The sequence below is a fragment of the Nelumbo nucifera genome, chromosome 7 (genome assembly GCF_055504915.1).
Source record: "Nelumbo nucifera cultivar China Antique chromosome 7, China Antique-T2T, whole genome shotgun sequence".
NCBI classification, from domain to species: Eukaryota; Viridiplantae; Streptophyta; class Magnoliopsida; order Proteales; family Nelumbonaceae; genus Nelumbo; species Nelumbo nucifera.
Genome location: NC_142655.1, coordinates 21246008 through 21272443, shown reverse-complemented (window position 1 = coordinate 21272443; position 26436 = coordinate 21246008). Strand labels below are relative to the sequence as shown.

Sequence of the window (26436 nt, the reverse complement as noted above, 5' to 3'; positions counted from 1 at the left end):
CCCTTTATTTGCACATGCACAGTAATGCAAATTTGAAAAATAAAGATATCATTAGAATCAAAAAGTTATAACATGGACGAAAGGGGAGAGTTTTACTACAAAATGTAATTGACATTTAATTTGGGTCATGGGTCCCCAATTAATACATCCAATACAAGGCCCTTGATGCTAAACATTGCTACCCTGACAAGCTGATTCATAGACCATGTCCATGCTAAACATCTGTAGTAATCCGTTACAAATATTACAAAAGATGACAGTCATGAGAAAAACAACTAAATCTTCTGGAAAGACTACCAAGAAGACTTACTATGTATATATATAAAATATCATCATGTACAAAATTATGGACACCTCTCTCATGATCTCATCTCATTGCTCTTCATCGTGGGTGGTCGAGGACAGTAACCAAGCAAGGTAGTCAGAACCCTGGCTCAAAGCCGAATCCATTTGACTGGGTGGAAGAACCCTCTTACGCAGCAATGTCTCCACAGCCGGGCACTTTCTTTTCCGCCCACCCCTGGGCCTTGTGCGGAATAGCTCATCTGACTCCACAAAATCCCCCTGAACAAAAGAAATCAACATTACCCACATTTCATCTCCATTGATACCGGAAGCAATAATGCATTGCTTCAGAAATCAGAATAGAAGCACTAGCCTCCAAAAGCGTCGTTTTCAAACTTACTTGGACATAAACATGAGTTCCTGTCTTCTCGTGATTATCTCTTACATGCTTGTAAGGAAACTTCTTGCCACATCCAGGAAATCGGCAGGCAAATGGTCTAAGCTCGAGATGAACAGCCTTTATATGCTGGTTGAGATTTGATTTCTGAGTCATAAAAATAATTGAACACCAAGAGTTAGCATCCAAGCAGTAATGCAAACTGGACTAAATAACCAACAAGCTTTTGGTGGTTAATTTATCAATTCTTTTAACAAGGAAATCATTCATTTTTTGATTTATCAATACTTTCCAAGTTAGTGGGTTGAGAATGTGTGAAGACGTTTAAACAAATCAAAACCATAATTATGTATTTTTCCAAAAAAAAAGCTTGTCAAAACAATTACTTCAAGAACTTACAGTTGAGAATGTGTGAAGACAGCCCTTGAAACTGCACTTAATACTCTCGGATGTAACTCCAGCTTCGTGTGTCCTCATATGTCGCTTGATATTCTTCTTCAGTTGCTCCACCCCACAGACCTCACAAGTGATGTACTGGTGGCAAGACTGGATATGAGCTTTAAGGCATTCAACATTTGTGAAGCATTTAAGACAGCCTGGTTCGCTGCAGAAAGCCTCCACAGTATCCAGCTTAACTGCAATAGTACTTGATTAATTAGCCTAACTTGTGATCAAGAAATGATCACCAAGAGAAATTCGTTGTTACAATGTATAAGAATTTGAAGACAAAAGAATGAAAGTCTAACTATAGTGTTGTTTTTTAATACTATTAAATCTAGGCATCTATAAAAACAGCTTAATCAAACTCAAAAAAGTTCAACCAAAGAATTAACTAACCATGAGAGTCCATGTGCTTCCTCAGCTTTGATGCAAATCTAAACACCTTTCCACACTCCTCACAGGCATGCTTCTGACCATCACCCTCAGAGAAAGAAGGCTCTTCATCATCATGCATTTCATTCACATGCCGCTTCATGTTGCCCTGTAAAGAGAACATGCGATTGCAGTTCTCCATAGGGCAGGTGAAGAGTTTGCCTTGGTGCTGGAGGAGGTGTCGAGTCAAGTGATCTTTTCGTCTATAACTTGAACTGCAGTCATCCACAGGACAAGTGAAAGGCCTCTGCAAAGTAGTAAAATAAAGAGTGCTCAAATCAACTTTTTTAGATGCATATATAATATTACAAATACACATGTTAACATATTTTCAAACCTTGCAAATGAGGAAGTGCGTGATTGAGGCTGTCTTGATGGAGCTTCTCAGGCGGTCCCCCTGCCTGGTACTGGTCCATTCAAGCTAATGAACCACCCCTCGCATTTTGGAGTTCTTTACATGGGATCCAATGCTTCACGCTATAACATCTATGGGTTTTTGATATTTTGATAATCCAGAAATAAACCCTAAAGCCTGCGAGATAAATTCTCCTTAAAACATGCAATACTGAAGAAAATGTAAAACACCAATACAAATTCCCTCACAAAAGACGTCAGTAACTATAGAAACAAAATGTATTTGTCAGCCAAACAATTACTTGCACCAAAAATTCATGTCTCAAACATGAGGAACGGATAAAAGATGAAACCCAATTACTTTCTCTTTTTTTTTGACAGATGGAACATCAGTCCTGCATAACTCCATTTCAACATAATAATTACTGAAAAAAGCATGGCCTTAACAACCATCCACTTGGAGAGTGTTTAAGTTCCACAGTCAATACTGTAACAATCCCCTAAATTAAGCTCATGATGGCTAATATTAAAGAGTCAATGGATTCAGTTCATGAAGTGTAGGAACAAACAGATAATAGATTAAATTCATCAAGGGGAACTACAGAGATAACGGCACCACCCTGCCTGATCACCCCATTCCCACCAACTCCATTTCTCGTTGGACTCTTTTAATTTTGGCAGGGTGGAGGAAGTATCACAGTAGCCCCAAGAGAACTAATTTCAAGTGGATAAGCTGAAAAGGTATGAAAACTATTCTTAATTATACTGTATTATACGCCAGCAATTTCAAAAGAGCATTAAAACATTAACATAAGAATTAATCACTAAAACAAACAATTTACCTCGATTGAATGACTTTGCATATGCTGTTTCAAGTATGCAGGTTTTCGGAAGCTTGCACCACACTCTTCACAAGTATTTGATTTCCTTTTCTCTTTTTCTTGGTCATTATTATCTCTTTTCTCCTCCATCTCGTCCTGAATTTTACAAGGAATTGCAGAAAACAAAAACTAGTTGAGAAATCATTTTGGAAAACAACAATAAACATTTCACAAAGAAAAATGTCCAAGTGGCAAATACAAACAAAACCCACATGATTCTACAACCTTAATTCATACAAACACGCAAATAACTGCGATTGTACTCATTAAATACTAAATTAAAAAGTAAACCATCAAAAACCACAAAAAACTTGGATCAATTTCAATATGTTTTAATCTTGATGAGGGAAAAAGGTAGATAGAGATGAAACCTTGTGGTAGGTGAGGATATGAGAGGTAATCAGAGATTTCTTGGATCTGCAAATGCCACAGAATTCACAGTAGTAGCGCCTTATGTCTCTGAAAATTGGCCCTGTAAAAGCACCTTCTTTATCTCCTCCTTCCATCTTCTAATGTTTTTGTTCTTGAGTCGAGAAAACAACCTACAAGAAAATTCCCAAGTGTTTTAGACAAATAAAACCCTAAAACAGATGAGCCCTCGAAAAAACATAAAAAAAAACCCTAGAATTCTCTAAAAGATGTAAAGACCAATGTTCAAAGAACTGGAAAGGGGAGAGGTTCAACCAGAGGTCAAACCATGATGATGTAATAAATAAAAATATAAGTAATTAATAGACAAAATATAGAAAATTAGAAATAAAAATATATTTAAAATAAGACCATTTCAAAAAGAAGAAAACTAAACATATGAAATACTGAGATACTGAGAATGCCCAAATATTGAAAATCAATTAGAGACAGTAGATTGAAACTTAGAGTTGCGACCTACAATTCTTCTTCCGAAACGAGACCAGGAACCAACTGAGTTTGGACTGAAAAAAAAAACAATTAGACTTTTTTATAATTGAAAGTTAGCAAATTAAAAAAAAAAAAAAAAACAAAAACTGAAACATGAAAAAACAAAGAATAAGAGAGGATAAAAAGAGGAGACTGGAAACCTTCAATTCGTCTTCCTAAACGGGACTGTCAAACCAACAAATCTGGCAAAACAGGGGTTTTGTTCTCTCAAACAGAAGAAGGCTACATCATGCTATCATCAAAATGAAAACACAAGTGAAGATGCAAATAATAACAATTATAAATAATAAATGAAGCAACAAAATCAGAAAACAAAGGCTAGATACGATTGGTTTTGTCGTTCTGCGACTTTTTTCAACATACTCAACCGATTATGCATATGATTTCTTTGATGATTTCAAATTTTTAGTCATTTGCCAAATCGATTTTAATAAAGGTTTGGGTCAAAATAACAAAAATAGTCAAAGAAAAAATTTTAAACCTCACGCTTTTGGCGCTTGAACTTTGGCGCCTTGGTGGTGCCGTGGGTTTTGCAACCGCCTTCCTGGCCTGCTGAGTTTGAGAATGGCGGTGGAAGAAATGGGAAGAAGAAGAGAGAGCAAAAGAGAAATTAGGGTTTGAAATCGTTTTGGTCTTTTCGGGGTTTATAGATCGAAATTGGGGTAGGGCAAAGGTTTTCAACTTTTGTTTTTGTCTTTTTGTAGGTTTTTTGGTCTTTTTCCAGCTCAAAGACTTAAATAAATGAAGACTGCAAATAACCGGCTGGTTACACGAAACCGGGACCAGTTCACCCATTTCTAGGACCGACCGGACGGGTCAACTGTTTTTTCCGGTTTTTTTACAACTGTGGCTCTGGGCGTATGACCGAATCAACCGAGGGACTAAGTCACGGTTCAACCGGTCCAATCATCCAGTTTGGTAGAAATTGAAGGAGCTACACAAGAGGGTAGCTCAGTGGTTCGGCCCCAAAGTCCGGCTCTCTAAAGTCTTCTTTTGCTTTTGTTTCAGAGAGGAGAAAAAACAACTAGAATATTACGGTTTTCTTTTTTGAAAGAAAACCCTAAAAATAGATGAACCCTTGAAAGCAAACCCTACAACCCTCGAAAATTATAATAATAATAATAATAATACAACACATTCAAGTATGTCAAACATTCAATTTATTTATATCTTTCTTAATTGTATTATTTCAAATAACTAATATGATTTTATGATTTTAAATTATTAATCCCTACAAGAAATAATTTTATAATTTTAATTATCTTTTTAAAAGATCTTTTTATCAAACAAAAATGGACTTGTTTGGACTTGCCTTATTTGCTAATGTTATTTGTTGTTAGGATTGTTTATGTTAATATATTACAATCAGGGGTACTTGTGTATTTTTCACACCTTTTAAACACCATAATATATAAGTCAGTTTAGGAACCGCCACTAACAACTTTTGCCAAACATTCTCCCTTTTTCCTTTTGTTTCTTCTTTTCTTTTTTATTCTCTTTGAAACTAGATGGTATCAGAGCAGGATTGGAAGAAGTTTGAAGCTCATGTGCTTCCTTTTTTTCTCCTCTAATTTGTTTTGTTTTCTCTAGAATGATCAAAACTTACTAAATCTAGAAGAGAACTAATCGAATAAGTGATTTTTTGCTATTCTTTTTTTCCCTTTTGGCAATGCAAAGGGTGATTGTTTTGGGTGTTTTCTCTCTTCTTGTATTGGGATTATGAGTTCATGGAGAAGCTTTCTCAATACTTCTCTACTTTTGTGGTCTGCAATCCATTTGATTGTATGTTGTATGTTGTGCCTTGTTTTATGGATTCAACACCAAGTTTTAGACCAGCTGGTAATTTGTGTAGTGGTGTGTTTGGTGTTTGAGGATTTTTCTTTCATTCTAGCTAATATCATTTTTTGGTAGTGTATAGACTGTTAGGATTAGCTATATGTGTTTTCTCTTTCCCTTTTTTTAATCGGTGCTGTATGAAGTTGCTTCTATGTTTTCCAGTCGATGGTAATTGTTAACAATTAAACAAGACTGATTTTTATCTTGGTTGATGCTGTTTTCCTTTTCTAGTACAAGTTCTAAGTGTGGTTGCTACTCCGTTTGTGTTTGGGCAATCTCTATCGAATATTCAGTCATCTTAGAGGTCTCTAAAAGTCAGGATATGGTCAATCCAAGTGTTGGAGTTAGGGTTTCGCTATGGTGATCACTGTCCTTGATGGACCAAATTATTTGGAGTGGTGAAAAATGCTAAAATGTATGTGGGCTCAAGAGAAAAACTTGGGTATTTGTCTGGTGCTATTCTTCAACCTAAGGTGGTTGGTTCAACTCGTGATAAGTAGGACTGAGACAATTACTCGATTATGTCTTGGCTCATGACCTTTATTCACCTTTGTCTAAAGAAGAACTTCATGTGGGATGATGCAACAGGTTTTTCTGAGCAAAGGCACTATGCTCGTATATATCAACTCTAAGTAGAGTCATCCACTTATAAACAAGGGGAGAAAAAGCCTATCATCCTATTACTCTTCTCTCATATCAATGTGGAAGGAGTTTGATTATTATTAAGATGTTGACTAGAAAATGAATCAGATGCAAAAGAGTATAGAAAGCTTGTAATTCAGCAGTGGGTATTTACTTTACTATCTGGTCTTAATCCAAGTTATGAGCCCATTCATGTTCAAACATTAGGGAGTAAGGAGCTCTCATCAATTCAGGAAGTGTACCCTTTAATTCAATCTAATGAGAGTAGGAGGATAGCCATGAATCCTCTAGAAGGGGGAGCAACAAGTTGCTTTCTTTTTGGCCAAAGGGAATGGTGAAAGTAAAAATGGGTGGTGACATAATGAAGAAGACTGAAGATGATGACAAAGATAAGTTACAGTGTTCTCATTGTTTTAGACCTCAACATACCAATGAGACATGTTGGGATCATAAAACTTTCGGTTCTTCTAGAAGAAGAAACCACAACAGTCTGGGAAGAAACCTAGTTCAGCTAACTCTAGTATTGGTGCTCATCTCAGAAGAGTACCTCCATAGGTTCTAACTCTAAGGAGGGAATCTTGAATACCTTATGTGATTAGTTGGAAGAGTATGGAATGACTCGCTGTCAACTTGAAGAAGAGACTCTATCACTCCTACCTCACATGTAATCCACTTTAGGTAACCAAGCATCTACATTCCATATGTGTCTACTTCATCCTCCACCCCTTATATTATTGATTATGAGGCAACCAACCGCATGCTTGCTAAGACTGAGACAAGCATGTTTTTAGTATACCTTTTACTCCCTAGTAAAGACAAAGTAAGACTAGTAGATGGTTCTCACACCACCATTGCTGGCCAAGGTACTATGTCCTTACAAAACGGTGTTCACCTTCATTCAGTTTATCATATTCCAAAATTTCTTACCAATATTTTATCCATTACTTATATTACCAAGTCATTGAATTGTAGTGTAACGATTTTCTTCTAATTTTTGTGTTTCTAAGGTTTGACTTTTGTGAGAACTAGTAAGTATATAAGTGCTTTGCATGTGGTAATTCTAGATGATTATAATCACAGCAGTAGTGTATCCAATTTTTTTTTTATAAAACTCATGCATTTTTTTTTTGTTTTTTATTATTAATTGAATGCAGATTGCAAAATCCAAATCTAATTATGTAAACTCCTCATATTGGGATGCAAAGTCTTAGGTATCATTGTCAAACCTAGCTTCGTAGTGTATCTTTTCTATTTATTTATCAAAAAAGTGTAAGATTTAAAGAGAGAAAATTGAATGATGTGAAAAGTAATAATTGAAATTACATTTTAAACCTCACAATTAAATAGAGATTAGATGCAAAAAAATGGTGTAATTTTAGTTAAAAGAAAAGTTCTACAATCTTATTCATGTTTTTAGTAGGAGTATAAATATAGAATTATAGATGTGTTCAATTTTTGTTTTCTAATTTTTTTTATTTCTATGTGTGTACAAAAACTTTGTTTAATACGATTGATATAGGATATTGTATATATGCCCAAATGATTTTTTTTTGTAAAACTTATCTATTTTTTTTTCATTTTTGTGTTTTTATATTTTATTATTTTTTATTATTTAATAATGGTATTAAAGGTAATTAAAACATTTGACCCAAAAGTTGAACTATTGATCTCAGTCCAATAGGAAAATAATTTCATTTTTGGCTAGCTTAGATTATGTATTTCATTTTCATCATCAACAAAAATAATTCTTGTTTATTACTCTTACTTTTTAATTTTATTAATAAAAATATCATAAATGTGTCTAATTTTTCTATATTTTTGTAATTTTCTATATTTATTTCTATTTTAAAATTTTATTATCCAACTATGATTTCATGGGTTGACCAATTTGATTATGATGGTTGAATTGCTTAGTCATCACTTGGATTGTGGTTTTATATTTTTAAAATTATTGGACATATATCTAATTAATAGCAATTATTAGTGAAAAATTAACATAAATATAGGACTTAATAAGATAGAATGGGCATTAGCACCTCAAATATATGACTTAATGTGAAGGATTTGAATGAGGTGAAAAATAATAGTTCAAATTACATTTTTTGCCCTTACAATTAAAAAGGGACTAAATTCAAATTACATTTTTGACAATTTTTATATTTCCAAATGTGTAAAAATAATTCTTATTTATCGCACTTATTTTTGTTTAATATGATGAGTATACCATGTTAGAGATGTTTCCAAGCGCTTTTATTGCAAAATTTATGTTTTTTTTTTATTTTATCTTTTTTTATTATTTAATTAAGACAAAAAATATTGACACATTTGACCTAAAAGTTGAACTATTGGCCTCGACCAAATAGGAAATCAATTTCATTTTTTGATTGGTTTTAAAATTTGTATTTTATTTCCATTATCAATACAAAGAATTCTTCTTTATGACTATTTAATATGATTAATATCAAATATCAAATAAATGGCCCATTTTTTCTACATTTTTTATTTTATAAATTTGTTTATGTTTTAAATATGTTAATATTTAACAATGACATCATGGATTCACCCAATTGGCCCCTCACAATTAAAGAGGTACTAAATTCAAATATAGGGGCATTTTAGTAAAATAGAAAGTTCCACACCCTTATTATTGTTTAATGTCAAATATATGATAAAAATATTTCCAAATTTTCCTTTAATTTCTATATTTCTTTTTTCACTTTATCTATTTTTCAATTTTTATTGTTTAACTGTTGCAACATGAATTGGCCCATTTGATCCAAAATGGTTTAATTTCTTACCAGCACCTAAAAGAAAACACTATTTTTCCTTGTAGATTTTAAAAGTGTAATTTTTTATGTTATTGGAATTATTAATTTATTATGTATAAATTTAATTAGTGGAATTCAGTGATGAGAATAAATTAATGCTTTAAATATATGATTCAATGAGGGTGAATGGGAGTTAATACCTTAAATGTGAGGTTTAATGAGAAGGAATTGAATGCATTGAATTCCATTTAATACCTTAAATGTATTCAATTTACATTTTCTACCCTCATAAGAAAGGGACCATATTTCAAAACTGAGGGGTATTTTAGTTAATAAAAATTCCAAAAATTTTAGAAGCTATTCAAACTTTTTTTAGTAGTATAGATGGTTGGTAAGGGATGTGTGGTTGATGGTCTCAACATCTTGGATGATGTTGTTGCTTTGGAGTCAAGTAATACAACAAGTTTTCTAACTCAATATGAGAGTCCTTGTAATAATGCCCATGTTTTACTTAAGCATTACCGTCTGAGCCATTTGTCTTTTTCATCTTTAAGAGCTTTCTTCCCAAAGTCATTTAAGCTAGTGTTTGACTCTTCTTTTTAATGTCCTACTTGTCTTTCAAACAAACATTGTAGAACAAGTTTTCTCTAAAGAACAAAATTATTGATTTTTTCCTTTCAAATTGTTCATTTTGATGTGTGGGGCCCTATTATTGTAATTGTTAGGGGAGGTTGTAGATATTTTATTAATTACATTGATGATTTCATTCCTTAAGTAATACAAGAATTCCAAAGAATGGTGTTTACTCAATATAATGTAGAAGTCTTAGATCTTCACTTAGACAATACTCGTGAATACTTTAGAAATGATCAAAACCAACTTTTTCTCATCATGATAATTCATCAAAGTATGTGTTTGAGAACTCAATAGAATGACATTGCTGAGAGGAAGAACAATCGGTCCCTATTCATATTTTTGGTTGTTAATGTTCCATTCAAGATTTGTCCCCATCTTGTGGTAAACTTGTCCCACGTTCCATTCATTGTATTTTTCTTGGATATACCATGACCCAAAAGAGATATACGTGTTATTATCCCATTTCCTAGCATATGTTCATTTCTATGGATGTGCTCTTTGTTGAGTCTCAATCATTTTTTCTTGCTTCTTGTCAGGGGGGGGGGGGGGAGAATAGTAATAAGAAAAAGAAGCATGTTGTTCCTTCTATTCTTGTTGCTACTCCATTTGTTGTTTCATGCCATTTTGTTGTTCATCACCAGAAGAAGACATACTCGAGACTACATTTCTTGAACTAGAGGACTCTTAGGAAGCAAACCTGAAAAGTAGTGCATGTTCTATTGAACCAGTTAATGTTTCGTTGTGTGACCCTAATTGTGATCTTGAGCTCCCTTTTACTATTCACAAAAGCACTTATTCATGCACTACTAAGCACCCTATTAGCCATTTCATCACTTGTAGTATTTATCATTCTTTTCTTTATGCTATTTCTAATGTTTCTATCCCTAAGTCTATTGTAGATGCCCTAAACTCTCCTAAGTGGAAGAATGCTATGCTAGAGGAAATTGATGCTCTTTGTAAGAATTGCACGTGGAATTTGGTTGATCTTCATGAAGGGAAAAAATTGTGGGATGCAAATGGGTGATTGTAGTTAAGCATCATTCCAATGGTTCAAAAGAATGGTATAAAGCTAGGTTGGTGGCCAAGGGCTTCTCCTAGACATATGGTGTTGATTACAAGGAGATATTCTCTTTAGTTGATAAGATGAACTCTATCTCTCCCTTTCTACATTGATGGCAATTACATTAATTAGGTGTTTAGAGTGAGTTCCTGAATGGTGATCTTGAAGAAGAAGTTTACATGGTTCAGCTTTTGAGGTTTTCTTCAAAAGATATAAAAGAAAAAGTATCGTTTCAAGAAATCATTGTATGGCCTAAGACAATCTCGTAGGGCTTGGTTTGGAAGGTTCAATAATGCAGTCAAGCAAATTGGCTTTAGATAGTGTTAGAATAACCATACCTTTTTTGTTAAGAGAGAATACACTTATTGTCTATGTAAGTGACATTTTACTTATAGGAATCTGGGAATCAAAGATATAGAATCTAAAGAAGCTTTTGAGAGCTCAATTTGAAGTTAAAGATCTAAGCCCCTAAAATATTTCCTTGGATTGAAGTTGCACGGTTAGACAATGACATCTTTATTTCCTAGAGGAGTACATCCTAGATCTCCTATAGGACATCGGTAAATTTGGAATTAAACTAGCAAATATTCTAATTGATGTTGATCATACTTGGAGAAGAAAGTGACGAGTCCCTCTGAGATGAGACAATTTCAAAGACTTATTGGGAGATTGTTGTACTTGTCCATGTCCAAGCCTGATATAGCCTATGCAACCAAAGTGTTAAAGCACCATATGTGTGCTCCCTAGAACCATTCATCTTTTTGCAATAGGAAGAATTCGTAAGTACTTGAAGAAGTTTCATGCAGATGGTATTTCTCTTCTCCAAGCATGGTCACCTAAGGGTAGAGACATTTATCGGTGCTGATTGGACATTGTTAATGACAAACGACATATAACAGGTCATTGTACTTTCGTTGGGGATAATTTGGTGACTTGGAGAAGCAAGAAGCAAGCCATGACTGCTAGATCAAGTGCAGAGGCTGAATGTAGGGTCATGGATCATGAGATAACTAAATTGTTGCGGTTGAAAAATATGATGATAGAGTCAGGAGTAAAAATTCAACATCTAATGTCATTGTATTGTGACGATAAAGCAATGATTAATATAGCCCACAATCCTGTGATGCATGAAAGGATGAAGCATATTGAAGTAAACAAGCACTTCGTTTGTGAGAAGATGGAAGTCCTTAAATACTGTTCCTACGATTGAAGTAAACAAGCATTTGAATCGTATGATTTGATTAACAAATCTTATGATATATACTGTTCCTACGATTCACTATGATTCTAATAAATTCAATGAATATTTTTTGTTTATATGTAGTTTTGTGAAGGGAGATTTATTTTGAAGTCCTTAAATAAAAAATGATTTATTTACATTACTTAAGACCAGGCATTGTAAAGTTATAAATAACATATTGGCAATTCCACTTGAAAGGCAGCACTCTAAAGTCTAAACCATGAGTGACCCTGAAAACCGATGCGTTGCAATTTAGTACAATATAGCAATATTTTGAAGTTTGAACCTCTCCAGATAACAAGAATCTACTTATCTTTAGCCAGCTAGTGGTCCGTCACTGACTGGAGCAGCACTCATAGTTACAAATTTACAATGTTTATGGGGCAAGAAAATCTCTATACTTCACATAATATCCACTGTTTACATTGAAAGAGCATTCTGTTTATAAACAGAACACTTTATTTTGAATCTGGGTCTTTTCTCGCAGAAAAATGCAGTCATTTGATGCAGGAACATAAACGCATCATTTGAATATCATAGACACCAGTATTTCTCAGATGCTTAGAAACAGCACGCAACATATTAGACAATTGCCAGAACTCGGGAAGTAGACGATCATACCATCGTAAACCTTGGATTATAAATGTAAAACCTGTCCCACTACCAAGAACTCAGAAGCAAGCAGCCCCCTAGGGTATTGGGAGGGGTAGACTGGATGGGTGAATGTATTTAGGATTCGTTTCTTTGGCTCATGAAATCTTTCTCAGATTTATAAACGTAGAAGCTGGGAAAGAAAGATTCCCTCGTACTGTTTTCAAGAACATCAATGGTCAACATCAATGGTCAGCTGGAAAAGAAAGCTATACATGGGCAAGCAGGAATTCTGCAAATTTCAGCTTACATCAACAATTACAAAATAAAAGAACGGGTAATGTACAGAGATCTGCTTCAGAAATCCATTTCTGTAACAAAACGAAAGAATCACTTATATACATCTTTCTTTTTTCTTTGAGTAAAAGAATTGATCTGATCCCCATTTAACATCATACTAGCCACTAGCTTCAGAAATCCCAATGCCCTTTGACTACCCCTGTATAAATTTCTAGCTCTTCCCTGGCTCCCAAGGGAAAAGAGAAAGAGTTAAATACAACTACAAAGAATTCACAGAGAACTGATCCAATTTGCAAGCATACCAGTGATCTTCACAAACCTTCTTTCTCCTTTGTTAGCACCAGAAGATCATCAACAGAGGTGCTCTGACAGTCTGACTAGCACCAAAAGAATCTATCTGCAACCGAAAGAAGTATGGTAGATCGCAACATCGATTGTTCATCTGGTATATTGGTTGAAAATTTCACCCAAAAGATGCGTCCATGTATATCTAGGGAAGTGAATGCTATTTGACACGGAATTCATGCCTGAATATAGTCAGGTTTTGAGTGAATTTGTCCCTGTTCTTTGAATCCAAACTTCGAGTAACATCTGCCATCAATTTGTCAAAACACATGGAGAGGCGCTGCTGTTGATCTGTGGGCTGCAAGCCATGAAAATGGAACCGTTTCAGTAAGAATTAAGGATATTTGCCAAATGCCAGGGCAAGTAATCTCTTGCTCCAAAACAAAATAATACTTCACTATCCAGGGAAAGTAATCTTACAACTCAATATACAACCTAATAAATGTGCCAAGAAATCAATACTAGATAATCTACATAAAATCCCATTATCATTGCCTGATACTACTATACAAGGCAGAAAACCTTATAATGAATAACAGGAAGCAAAAGCTCAGGTCTGGGGATTCAGGATCCAAAAGCAGTCTGGGGCCCCATAATTTGCAATTCTTTGCTAGATTAGGATGATTGTACCCTCCTTCCCCCAATTCAATGGATCTCACCTTGAAGATTAAGTGGGCAAAAACTGAGTTCATATTTTCATCCAAAATGTCTTTCTGAAACAAATATTTGGATGGTTGTCAGAAGTGTTACTTCAAAGCATTGAAAATGGTGCATGAATCATATTATCTATATACATCTGATCATATTGATTTTGCCTCTTAGATGGGACCTATCCAAAGATGGATCCTGATCTAAATATCTGCTCAATGGCAAGTTACCAGAGCCCCTGCCACCAATACTAATTAGCAGTCCTCTGTCCCCAGATCCAAGCCAACCCTTTAGACCTTAAAAAATAAATGCATAAAACTACACCCTGATGCTTGTTCATAATAAAACAGTGTTTTCAACCTGTTGTTGACCCAGATAGTCAGACTGGTGACATGGTCATAATCCCTGTTTTTGTAAACCTCTAGCCCACTATGTTGCAAAAAGCAAAATTTTGGGTTAATGAACCATTGTCCCAGATGGTAAACTGTTGATCTATCTGAGCTGTTCAATGGATTCTCGTTTTTTATATCAATATTAATTTTTTGAATTTTTATGTTGATTACAGAATGGGTTTGACCCATTGACCTGGATGGTTGAACTGCTGATCTGTTAGATGGAAAAATGGTTCAACCTCTGGGCCAGGTTTTAAAACATTGTACCAAAATATTTGTGCTAAGTGCTGCACCAAATAGCCAAGCTAGAGAAAGGAAACTTACTTGAGAAGCCAAAATCTGAGCTTTTAAATCAGTAAATATCTGCACAGGAATTATTGAATTGTCAGTTACAAGTACAAGACGATCCCATGATTCACTTACCTAAAAACTCCTGTAGGATTCAATTCATTTCAGTTAACTGGGAATTTGATAAAGTTCACCAAAATAAAAGCCTATGGTGCACAATATGCAAAATATGATTTTCAAACTCTTTGGGTGCTTAATTGAGATTTTAAAGGTAATAAAGAAAGAAAAACAAGTTGCTTCCTGCAATTTATTCTGGTTATTAATACTTAAAATTAACTTGGCAAGTTTCCTAACCAGTTTCTTGAGTCATCATCATCACCATCCAAACCTTATCCCAACTATATGGGAATGGCTACATGAATCCTGTTTAACAATTAGCTAGTTTCTTGAGTACAACCCAGAAATTGGTTATGAATTATATACTTACATCCATGGTGAATGAATGTCTGGGTCCACTATCATGAGAGAGAAGTATTCTCATCTACTTTTGGGCTTCTATTTTAATTTTAAGGGTTAATTACTTAATATACCCTGTACATTTGAGAAACTACTTGCATACACCCTGAACATTTGAAAACAACTTATACGTGCCTTGTTGACTGGCCCGACATAACACAAATAGGACCCCTGTCAATGAACCGTTTAGAACCATTAACAGCTCACTACAAATGCTTTTATAATACCAAATTTGCCCATATATGTTCAAAACATTGGATCATCTTTTTCGTCTAAAACTATGAACATAACAACTGAATCAGTTTTGTCACGCAAATTTTTGAAATTTCCAACTGAAATCCTTCTCTAATTAAACAAGAAGATAAAACTGGTTTTATGTTCAAGAATGTGAGAAGCAGGGCTGGATAACCATCTGTTTTGTCATCAAACTCTTGAAACCTTCTCAATCTTCTCCCGTTTTCATATCTTCCAGCTTTTTTGTCTACCAGAACCCAACCCGGCTTCCCTGATTCTCATCCTGATGAACTCCTTATCTCAGTGAACATGCCAAAAATTTCACGATTGTTTTGAAATTTTAGGTTTTTGAGGAGCCACAAATTTGGGGGTCTGAGTTATGAATTTTTTTGGGGATTTTTCAGACGCATGTGCATCTGTACAATGCACATGTCACCGGTAGACAAACAAGGTATACAATATACCAATAGTGGTGTTTCAGACATCTGCAGATTTTTCAGACACGTGTTTCTGTCCAATCAGTCCAGCTCGAGTACATTTGGATTTACATGACAACTTTAGTCTTGTAAACTCCAGTATGTGCATTTGCCGATTTTTCAGACACACGTCACCAGCAGCCAAACCAGGTATGGTGTTTGCAACATCAAAGGGAGAAAGAAAAGAGAGAAAAAAAGAAAGAAAATGGCATCTTTTGAAAATTTAATGAACAGTTAAGGTCATTTTTGTCTTTTACATTTATCTGTTAGATTTAACCTTTGAAAGGTCAACAAGGCATATTTAAGTTGGCTTTGAAAGTTCAGGGTATATATAAGTAGTTTCTCAAATATGTAGGGCATATATAAGTAATTAACCCTAATTTTAATTACTTTTTAATGACTGGGGCATTGTTGTCCTCTTATGGAATGACAGTATGACTTGAATAAGGCTGAGATACCTTCTACATATTAAAAGTCATACTTTACCTGTAACATAGAGACAGATGAAAAATAAATGTACTTTGCACATCTAATAGAAAGCTTAGGCAGCTGAAAATTAGTTTGGAGGTCTTAGTTATCACCTGTTCACTTATAAGTATCAAACTCAGCATTGGTCTGCTAAGACTCCATTGGTTTCCACAGTCTTCAAATAAAACAATCTCAAATAGAGTCTTCAATAACTGTAGAAAAAAAAAATCACATCAACATAAGACTGCAAGAAAAAAAGGTAAAGACAACTTTTCATAAATTCTCGGGTAAAATATAAAAACCTCCCTGGGGTTTTCTTACAATCATATAAACCTCCTGCGTTTTGACACTAATAAAACCTCCCCTGTAGTTTTGAAAAAATATATAATAACCTCCCTTCCTTCAACTTTCCTGAGGGAAAAAGGTAACATAGTATACTAATTTCAAAATACCAGACTTATCCTTCAGAATAATCCATTTAAATGTAAATTTAATAAAATACACCAGAAAGACAATTTCATAAACTACCAGATTTACCTTTACCTTGCACCTATTCTCTTTTTTCACTTTCCACCCCCTGAAAGCTGATTGACAAGGCAGCCAAAGTTTGGTTCCAGAGAGGGCAGCGAAAGTTCGGCTACTGGAGAACTATAGCGGAAGTTTTTGTTAGCATCAAAACACTAAAGATTTTAACATTTGGCCACCCCCTGAAGCTCCATCAACTGTCTCTGTTCCAAATGGCTGCCAGTGACACCCCGTCCCCCAAACTCAAAATGAAAGAAAATCCAAAAGAGACAAAATTGTCATATTACGTCCCTGGTTAAGGACAAAATTAAAATTACTCAGCTAAGTTCAAGGGAAATGGAGAAGAGAAGAGATTGACCCAAGAATAGGTAAGACAATTAGGAGCATGGGATTGACTTGCAACCAGTAACCAACCAGAATAGCCCCCTAAAGCTCGATTACAGGAAGCACAATGAGTGAAAACAACTGCCTGGGAGAGTCATCCCTAGCTTTGAAGTGTGCTTGCAATTTTCAAACCAAAGTTTGAAGCTCTAATAGGGTCATGTGTCAGAAACTGTAAAGAGACTGGGCCGAATGGGTTGTAGTATCTTCTCTTGTAATATCTTTTCTTTTCTTGTTGTCTAATGGGCCTGTTATTTCTTTTTTGTTTAATCTCTTTATGTTACTGCCTAGCTGGCTGCCCACCTAAGGGCATACTTGTCATTACTCTAACATTAATTCTTAATAAAAAAGGATTAAAGGAGAAAGGGAAGATAATTCTAATCTTCTTCTTCTTCCTTCTCTTTTCGCCATCTTCTCTTGTGCTGTTGCTCTTACTTCTCTTCTTCCTTTTTTTTCTTCTAATCTTCAAATTTACACCTAATATTTGAGGACTGATTTACATCTTGGTATCAGAGCAGGTCTATTTCTTCCTTTTTTTCTTCTTCCTCTTTTCCCATACACCCTTAGATTAAGAGAGTGTATGGAGAGATAGATTCTCTATAGTTCAGAGGATCTCTGGCCTAGTTGGTAGAGGGTTTGGAGAGTTTAAATCTGGCTGGATATTGCCAAGAAGCGGTGTTGTTCTGTTGCTGCCCAAAACCCTAGCCAATTAGAGATTTTCGAAGGTACAGGTAAAGGTGAAGCTTTGGGTGTGGTGCTCTATGCTTGGGAGGTGTCTTGTGACTCCTAAAGGAGGGCAGTTCAGGATTGGAAGAGATTGGGAAGTTCTGGTAGGAGCGGCTGCATCTTCTCTCTTCCTCCCCAACAGTTGGACGGAGTAAAACCCTAGTTTTCAAGCATCTAGGTTTTGGTTTGACTTCAAGTAAGTTTATATAGACAAAATTTCTAGTTCTTTGACTTTCGTTTGATTAATGGAATACGGAAGTGAGTTCAAGCAAGTGCCGGTTTCCGGCCTTGGCTCGATAGATTCCGTTTTGACTGGTGTGACCACAATCAAGCTAGATGGGACAAATTATCTTGCTTGGGCACAGTCTATAAGAATTTATGTCTGTAGTAGAGGAAAACTCAAATATCTCACAGGTAGTAAAGTGAAACCCGAAGAAACAAATCCTGAACTTGAGAATGCAAGAGAACTATACTGTCATAGGATGGTTGGTCAATTCTATGCAACCTCGTATAAGTCGGCATTATCTCTGGATGTCTTTGGCTAAGGAGATATGGGACAGTGTTACTGAGACCTATTCACAGAAGTTGAATGTAGCCAGAGTCTATAAGTTGAAAAGTGATGTGAATAACCTAAGACAAGGGGAGAAGAGTGTAGCAATCTACTACTCTATATTGAAATCCCTATGGCAAGAAATTGATGTTATGGAGACGGTTGTATGAGAGAGTAAGAATGATGCTGAAATGTATAGGAAGTTGGTGGAGAGAAATAGGGTGTTTGAATTTCTCACTAGACTCAACCCTGAGTTTAACATCATTAGGCAAAATATCTTGGCCAGAGATGAGGTTACACTTTCCCAGGCATATGCTATGATAAGCAGTGAGGAGAGTAGGCGGCAGGTTCAGTTGTAGGGAACACCTACAAAACACTTTGCACATGCTGGAATAAAGCCAAAGGGTCCAACTGAGAAAAAGGAGCAGATATGTGAATATTGCAAGAAACCGAGGCATACAAAGGGCACTTGCTGAAAGCTTCATCCTGAGCTTCTTCCTGATAGGTTTAAGAATAACAACAGTTCTAAGAAGGGCAGTCAGGTAAGAAAGCCTAAGACAGCTAATGTTGCTACAGAACCTGAAGGAGGAAATAAGGAGAGTGAAGAAAAATTAACCATTGAGCAGTTGACAGCAATGAAGGCGGATTTTGAAAAGTATGGGAGGCTACTAAATCACTTGGAAGCTACTATTTCTTCATTACACTCTTCCAACAACAACACATCATCTTCATCTACATTTGCTCACTCAGGTATTCATGCTTCTACAAATCATGCTTCAGTTTCAGGTAATCATAAAATCCCTTGGATCATTGATTCCGGTGCATCAGACCATATGACCAGCTTGTCTAATCTCTTCTGCTCAGACCATCTTCTCTCTGGCAAAGAGAAAATATCCCTTGCTGATGGGTCTCTTGCTCCCATCTCTGGTAAAGGAGATATAAAGACCTCTGACACCCTTTATTTATCCTCAATCCTTCATGTCCCTAAACTTAACATAAACCTTTTATCTGTTAGCAACTTAACTAAATCCATGAATTGCAACATAACCTTTTTTCCCACTCATTGTGTTTTTCAGGACCTGCAATCTCAGAGGATGATTGGGAGTGGCCATGAGGTGAACGGAATATACTTGCTGGACACACCGGATCGAGCTTTGGGACCACCTCATGGAGTTGCCTTAGAGTCAGTTTTGTCAGAGTCTGTTAACAAAGTCTTGTTATGTCACTTTCGGTTTGGTCATTTGTCATTTTCTGCTTTGAGTCATTTGTTTCCAGATATGTTTAAGTGAGTGTCTTTATCGAGTCTTCATTGTGAGTCATGTGAACTGGCAAAGCATTGTAGACATTCTTATTCAGTAAGCAATAAAAGATCTCTTTCTCCTTTTCATATTGTTCACTTTGACGTGTGGGGGCCATATCATTTGCCAACTATGGGGGGTTATAGGTACTTTATCCTTTTTATTGATGACTACTCTCGTTACACTTGGATTTATCTCATGAAATCCAGGGACGAAATACCAACTATTGTGCAAAAATTTCATGAACTCATCCTCACCTTGTTTAACACTTGTATCAAAATATTCCGTTCTGATAATGCTAAGGAGTATTTTGAGATAACCCTCTCCGCCTATCTTGAAACTTTTGGGGTTATTCATCAAAGTTCTTGTTCCTACACTCCACAACAAAACGGGGTGGTGGAAAGGAAGAATAAACATGTGGTTGAAGTTGTCAGATCCCTCTTGTTTGCATCCCATGTTCCTATAAAATTTTGGGGAAATGATGTTCTTACTGCTACCTTTTTTATCAACTGTATACCCTCCCGGGTCCTTAACTTCAAAACCCCCTTTAGCCTTCTCTTCCCAGATGAGGATATTTTTTCTCTTCCTCTCCGTGTTTTTGGGTGCACTTGCTATGTGCATATTCACAGTCATCAAAGGCACGAGTTTGAACCTAAGGCTCGTAAATGTGTTTTTCTGGGATATGCTTCCACACAGAAGGGATATTGCTGTTTTGATCCAATTAGTGGCACCCGCTTTGTATCTTGGGATGTCACCTTTGCTGAGTTGACTCCTTTCTTTAGCATTTCTCCTGAGGGGGAGAAATCTGAAGAGCCCTTTGCTATGTCTACAGCTGTTCCTCTTCCCATTCCTCTTGAGTCCTATCATGAGGCGTCTACTTCTCCCACTGGACCTACCTCCGATATTCCTATTCCTCCTCCTCCTGTTCTCCAAAGGTGGTACCAAAGGCAGAGATTCAGACATGGGCAGGTTGTTTCCACTCCTACAGAAGAGGCTCTTGCTCCTCCCATCATTACTAAGGTAACAAGTCAGCCTTCTTCTAACCCATCTACAGCTTTCCCAGACCTTGACCTTCCTATTGCTCTCTACAAGGGCAAGCGGAAGTGTACAGCCCATTGTATCTCCAAACACCTATCTTACAGCCTTCTCTCTCCTTCCTACTATTCTTTTCTTGCTTCTGTTTCTTCCCATGTGATACCCAGGTCCATACCGGAAGCCTTATCTCAACCAGAATGGAGGGATGCTATGATGGCTGAACTGGATGCTTTGCATAAGAACCATACTTGGGATATTGTTGACTTGCCTGAAGGGAAGGAACCAGTGGGTTGTAAATGGATGTTTACCATTAAATATCACTCTGGTGGCTCTATTGAGAGGTTTAAGGCTAGGCTGGCTGCTAAGGGCTATACTCAAATGTATGGTATTGACTATCTTGAGACATTTGCTCCTGTAGCTAAGATGACCTCAATCAGGGTTTTGTTATCTCTAGCCGCTACTTTTGACTGGCCCCTACACCAGTTTGATGTTAAAAATGCCTTTTTGAATGGAGACCTGCATGAAGAGGTCTATATGTCTTTGCCTCCAGGGGTGTATGGGAAGGAAATGCAAGGCAAGGTATGTAAACTGCAGAAATCTATTTATGGTCTCAAACAGTCTCATCGGGCTTGGTTTGAGAGGTTTAGGGCTGCTCTTGTCTCCTTTGGCTACACACAAACTCAATCTGATCATACCCTGTTCTTGAAGAGAAATGGCTCTCTGGTGACCTTCTTGATAGTTTATGTTGATGATATTGTGGTCACAGGTAATGACACTCAAGAGGTCAGTAAACTAAAAAGATTTCTCAACTCTGAATTTGAGATCAAGGATTTGGGAGATCTTTGGTATTTTTTGGGCATTGAAGTTGCTAGATCTAAGGATGGTATCTTCATTTCTCAGCATAAATATGTCCTTGACCTCCTTGCTGAGACTGGTAAACTTGGAGCTAAACCAATCTCCACTCCTATTGATCCTAATCATAAGCTTTCTGCTACAGATGGTGAGTTTTTATCTGATAAGGGGGTGTTTCAGAGACTGCTTGGGAAGTTGTTATATCTTTGCATGACTCGGCCAGATATTTCCTATGCCGTAAGTGTTATTAGTCAATTTATGCATTCTCCCAAAGATACTCATTTAGCTACTGCAGAAAGGGTTCTGTGTTACTTGAAAGGTACTCCAAGGAAAGGTATTCTATTTGCCAAACATGGACACATGAAGCTAGAAGCTTTCACTGATGCTGATTAGGCAGGATGTATTGATGATAGGAGATCCACCTCAAGTTATTGTGCTCTGGTCGCTGGGAACATTGTGCCATGGAGAAGTAAGAAACAGTCTGTACTTGCTAGATCCTCAACTGAAGCAGAATACAGGGCAATGGCACATGGTGTGTCAGAATTACTGTGGTTATGATCCCTTTTAGAAGAATTGGGGGTTGACTACGAGAAGCCGATGATGCTCTACTGTGACAACCAAGTAGCTATCAACATTGCACATAATCCTGTTCAACATGACAAAACTAAGCACATTGAGGTTGATAGACATTTTATAAGGGAAAGAATTTCCTCAGGAGAAGTTTGTTTGCCATTCATCACATCAAACGAACAATTGGCTGATATGTTGACCAAAGGAGTTTCAAGAGGGAAAATGACACACTATATAAGCAAGCTGGGCATGATTGACATCTATGCTCAGCTTGAGGGGGAGTGTAAAGAGACTGGGCCGAATAGGTTGAAGTATCTTCTCTTGTAATATCTTTTCTTTTCTTGTTGGCTAATGGGCCTCTCTTAATGGGCCTGTTATTTCTTTTTTGTTTAATCTCTTTATGTTACTGCCTAGCTGGCTGCCCACTTAAGGGCATACTTGTCATTACTCTAACATTAATTCTTAATAAAAAAGGATTAGAGGAGAAAGGGAAGATAATTCTAATCTTCTTCTTCTTCCTTCTCTTTTCGCCATCTTCTTAGAAGTACTAAAAGTCTAAAACAAAGAAAAGAACACTAGAGGGTCTGTTGATCAACATCTGATGAAGAAAGAACCATTTCAGTTTCACTATCCACCGCAAAGGAATCTTCATTTGAAGTTATTGTTGCTGCTACTGCAGAGAAAATGAGAAGAAGTTGCTACTAGAGAACCCTGATGAAAGGAATGAGAGACTACATCGAAAGATGCATTCTTTTAGGGAAGAAGGCTTGGACTTGAAGCGAAGTTGCTGGGAGAAGATGAGTGGTGGAAGGTGTCTTGGTGAGATTTTAAGATATATATTCTTTCAGGGATGGAGGCTATTGCAGGATAAGTAACAATTGCAGCCATTTGGAGAAGAAAGAAACGAAATTCGATAAGCTTTGTGTGTCCATGTTCAACTCCTCCACAAACTTGTTCATTCTTTCAACACAAATATAACCATTTCTACCCCCAAAAGCCATCAACATCAGCTCTTTAACGAATACTTCTTCCCAGTGGAAATGGAAAATTGCATTCTGATCTCTCTTATGCTCATCAAATTATTGGAATTAAAAAAGTCTTATTTTAGCGTACGTTATACCAGTAGAAGTGTGGTACATCAAGATTCAAATGTTACTTGCCCATAAACCTCTTGATTGCAAGTTGATAAAATGCTTAAAATCGTTTGGAAAGGGAATGGAGAAAAAATTTTACCCACTTTTTTATGGTACCACCATACTAAGGGCATTTTTGTAACTTGAATGTTTTTGCTATTGGAAAGTCAAGGGAAGGGAGGTAATTGTATATTTTCTCAAAACTATAGGGGACGTTTTTATTAATGTCAAAACACAGGGGAGGTTTATACGATTGTCAAAAAATCCAGGGGAATTTTTATATTTTACCCTAAATTCTAATATAATCATTCTCTCCTTCAAGATCTAGATAAATCTTGACTACAGTTTTCCCTAAACCATAGACAGTCAAGTGAAAAAGCACAAATGAATTGGTAAATACTACTTTTTAATAACTTGATATGAAAGAACACAAGCTCCATTAAAACTGCATTGAAAAAAAGGCATATACACTTAAGCTCACCAGTAATGTTCCTAGATCATATCATGGTTTTCGAACCGCCGTTGACCCGGACGGCCTGGGAACCGTGTAGGCAACCGGATCCATTTTACCCCAAACCCGATCCTTGGCCAAAAACCGTTGAATTGGTCAACGACCCGTTGACCCGACCAATCGAACCATCGACCCGTTCAACGTTTTTTTGGTCATTTTTTATTTTAATTATTTTTAATTTTTTTTTCCAAACGGGACATCCATTCGAACCGGACGGTCAAACCGTCGACCCAAAAACTGGTGGCCAGAACAACTCCGGTTCCAGGTCGTTTTTTAAAACATTTGATCATATAGATATCAATATAGTTAGAGATACATACTATCAGACTATGTTGCGGTAGTTTTCTATCTTATCAACGTTTCCAACCTTCTGCCAGTCAGCAATTGCAATCTTGTCTTTGGCTTGTATGATATATAACTATATATATATTCTTAAAGATACACTCAACTGACATGCAAAAACCATTTAGTCTACACTACAGCTATTGGGTGGAGGTACTCTTGGATTCCCCTAGTCGAGGAATATCAAACGATCGAAGCATCAATTCACTGATAGTAACATACAATATCAAAAGATCAAAGCAACAAGAAGTGGTTGTTACTCATTTACAGTTTGCAGATGATATCTTTTTTTTATCAATAACTCTGAAGAGATTTCATTAATTAGAAAACTTTAGGATACAACAAGTTGTGAAAGAAGCCAACTTTAGTAAGCTGACCCAGAACAGAATTACAAATGTGCCCAAAACATATGTGTTCTTTGAACCCCCTTGCTTTGCTAAGCTATCTGCCAAACTGTTGGCAGATCTCCTAACCCACCCCATCTGGATTGACATGTTCCTTGACATCAATTTAAGTCTTCAAAATTCATTCTTCAACTGCCATGTCACCCCTTCCCCTTTCTGCAACCATTTTATCACAATTTTTTAGTCTCCCTCAATGATCAATCTATTAATACCCAACTCTTTAGCCTTCTCAACTCCATATGCTGCAGCTAGAAACTCTGCCCTTGCCACATCACCCTGCTCCACAGGACTGGAGTACAGAGCAATAATGTTTCCATTTTCATCTCTAATGGTCCCCCAATGCCTGAAGGGCCTGGGTTACCTACACAACTCCCATCAAAGTTCAGCTTCTTCCAACCATCTATTGGCAGAGACCACGCCTCAAAAAATTGTTGTCTCGTAGATGAGGAGGCAACAATAAGTCCCTAAACCCTAAAAAATCTTTGACCTTAAAACCTGAAAACAACTTCAAGCATTTTACCCAATGTGCCGCCCTCAATGTTATTGTTTCAACTAATGCTTCCTTACATTTTTCTTTTCCTTCAAATATTATTTTCCTCGCAAACAGTCCAAAGTAGTGCTTCTCTAGTACACCTCCATAGAATCCTACCCCTCCTTTTCATGCCACAAATACCATTATGGCTGAATAAACCTTCCAACTTGTCAGGAGAAGACCACCTGCACCCAGAAAGGGAAGTAAACCAATTCCAAATAAAACTGACAAAAGGGCAAGATATTAGAAGGTCGAAAGCAGTCTCATAGGGGGAGTAAGAGGCCACCAAATTTCTTTGACTGGGAAAGGATGAGAAGAGGAAGTGGCAACCAACAATTGTAGAAGGGATTTACAAGAAAATAACCCGTCAGAATTAGGACCCCAAATCCTAGAATCTGACCCACCTTCTCCCAAGAAAACTGAATTCAGCAATCCTAACAGCTCAGACGCTACAAAAAGTTCAGACTCTCTAAGGTTCCTGTTAATGAGATTGGTGTTCTGTCCACCTTCAAATTACCTCCCAAGGTTACGAAACAAGTCGAAAAGATAATGAGATTTTCTTTGGGAACCAGGTGACTCAAAAAAGGATCATTAAGTGAAGTGGGTAGTAGTTTCTAGGAAGAGGTAACAAGGGGGGCTAGGCATTGGTAATATTGGGTTAAGAAATTTAGCATTGATAGGAAAGTGGTTGTGGAGGTTTTCCTTACAGCAAATGGATGGGATGCTAGTGTCAACCCAAGCCCAAGGGCTTCCCATATTTCTCCTTGGAAAGCCACTATTGAAGTCTTGCCTGCCTTTCAACCCTTCATCGGGTACAGTGTATGCTCAGGTAACAAAATTCTGTTTTGGGGATCCTTGTTTCCATATTCAATCTTTAAATAAATTCAAGGTTATTTCCTCCTTACATGGGTCTGAGAGATATTGGGATCTGGGTCCAAGGAGAGGACAGAGGGATTTAAAAGTGAATTGTGTAGACAAGGTGTTTTCTTTGTTAACTTTAGTTTTCCTAGATCATTGTCCGAAAGTAGAATTTGGTCGAAGTCTTCCTTAGGGTTCATTTCTTGCTCTTCATTCTTTAATGCTTTACTACAATCTACTGTTGTGCCTCCCACCAAAGGTTAGGGCTTTTTGCTAAGAAGTGGTTCTCCAAAAGATCAATACTTTGGATGTGCTTCAAAGAAAAAGGTCAGACTAGTGCCTCTCCCCTAATGTCTATTGCCCTTTCTTAAGGAGTGGTGGGACAGTGGCTCACCTATTAATTTCCTGTCCTTTTGCTTCTTATTTATGGGACTAGTTCTCTTCTCTCTTTGGTTTGGGAGGAGAGAAATAACAATATTTTCCAAGGGCAAGAAAAATCCAAGGAATCACTTGTTGAGGACGTTACCAACAAAATTATACATTGGCTGAAAGTTTAGCTACTCTTCAAGGA

At 36.5% G+C, this 26436-nt stretch overlaps 2 protein-coding genes across 10 annotated transcripts in view; both read right to left on the bottom strand.

Annotated features, from left to right (window-relative positions):
• Positions 1-31: 31 nt before the first annotated feature.
• Positions 32-4346, bottom strand: TFIIIA (transcription factor IIIA). Of its 4 annotated transcripts, none has more exons than XM_010253538.3 (9): positions 4190-4340; positions 3849-3940; positions 3676-3722; positions 3162-3332; positions 2752-2886; positions 1520-1802; positions 1082-1317; positions 686-829; positions 32-564 (listed from the first exon to the last, which is right to left on the bottom strand). In XM_010253538.3, exons 4-9 carry the CDS (start codon positions 3294-3296, stop codon positions 373-375), a joined length of 1125 nt encoding a protein of 374 aa, XP_010251840.1. In that variant the 5' UTR covers positions 3297-3332; positions 3676-3722; positions 3849-3940; positions 4190-4340; the 3' UTR covers positions 32-372. The 4 variants fall into 4 exon arrangements, with proteins under 4 accessions (XP_010251840.1, XP_010251839.1, XP_010251841.1 ...); XM_010253537.3 differs by having other exon boundaries at positions 3680-3722; XM_010253539.3 differs by lacking the exon at positions 3676-3722.
• An 8387-nt stretch (positions 4347-12733) lies between these two features.
• Positions 12734-26436, bottom strand: part of LOC104593606 (ARM repeat superfamily protein) — a 108423-nt gene continuing 94720 nt past the window's right edge. For 4 of the 6 annotated variants that reach the window (XM_088891240.1, XM_088891243.1, XM_088891242.1 and 1 more), the window contains exons 27-30: positions 16262-16360; positions 14491-14529; positions 13786-13839; positions 13142-13424 (exon numbers count right to left, since the gene is read on the bottom strand). In XM_088891240.1, the coding sequence (XP_088747366.1) occupies positions 13287-13424; positions 13786-13839; positions 14491-14529; positions 16262-16360 (330 nt within the window). In that variant the 3' untranslated portion in view covers positions 13142-13286. Of the gene's footprint in view, positions 13425-13785; positions 13840-14490; positions 14530-16261; positions 16361-26436 lie in introns of all 6 variants that reach the window. The other 2 variants (XM_010253540.3, XM_010253542.3) reach the window with 1 other exon arrangement.

What these genes read in the sequence shown, in the direction of transcription:
- TFIIIA (XM_010253536.3), bottom strand. Translation starts at nt 3,296, where the DNA reads ATGGAAGGAGGAGATAAAGAAGGTGCTTTTACAGGGCCAATTTTCAGA. An exon ending in GAAGCACATGGACTCTCATG is followed by an intron (nt 1,318 to 1,519) that starts GTTAGTTAATTC and finishes GTACTATTGCAG; the next exon opens with TTAAGCTGGATACTGTGGAG. An exon ending in GTCTTCACACATTCTCAACT is followed by an intron (nt 830 to 1,081) that starts GTAAGTTCTTGA and finishes TTTATGACTCAG; the next exon opens with AAATCAAATCTCAACCAGCA.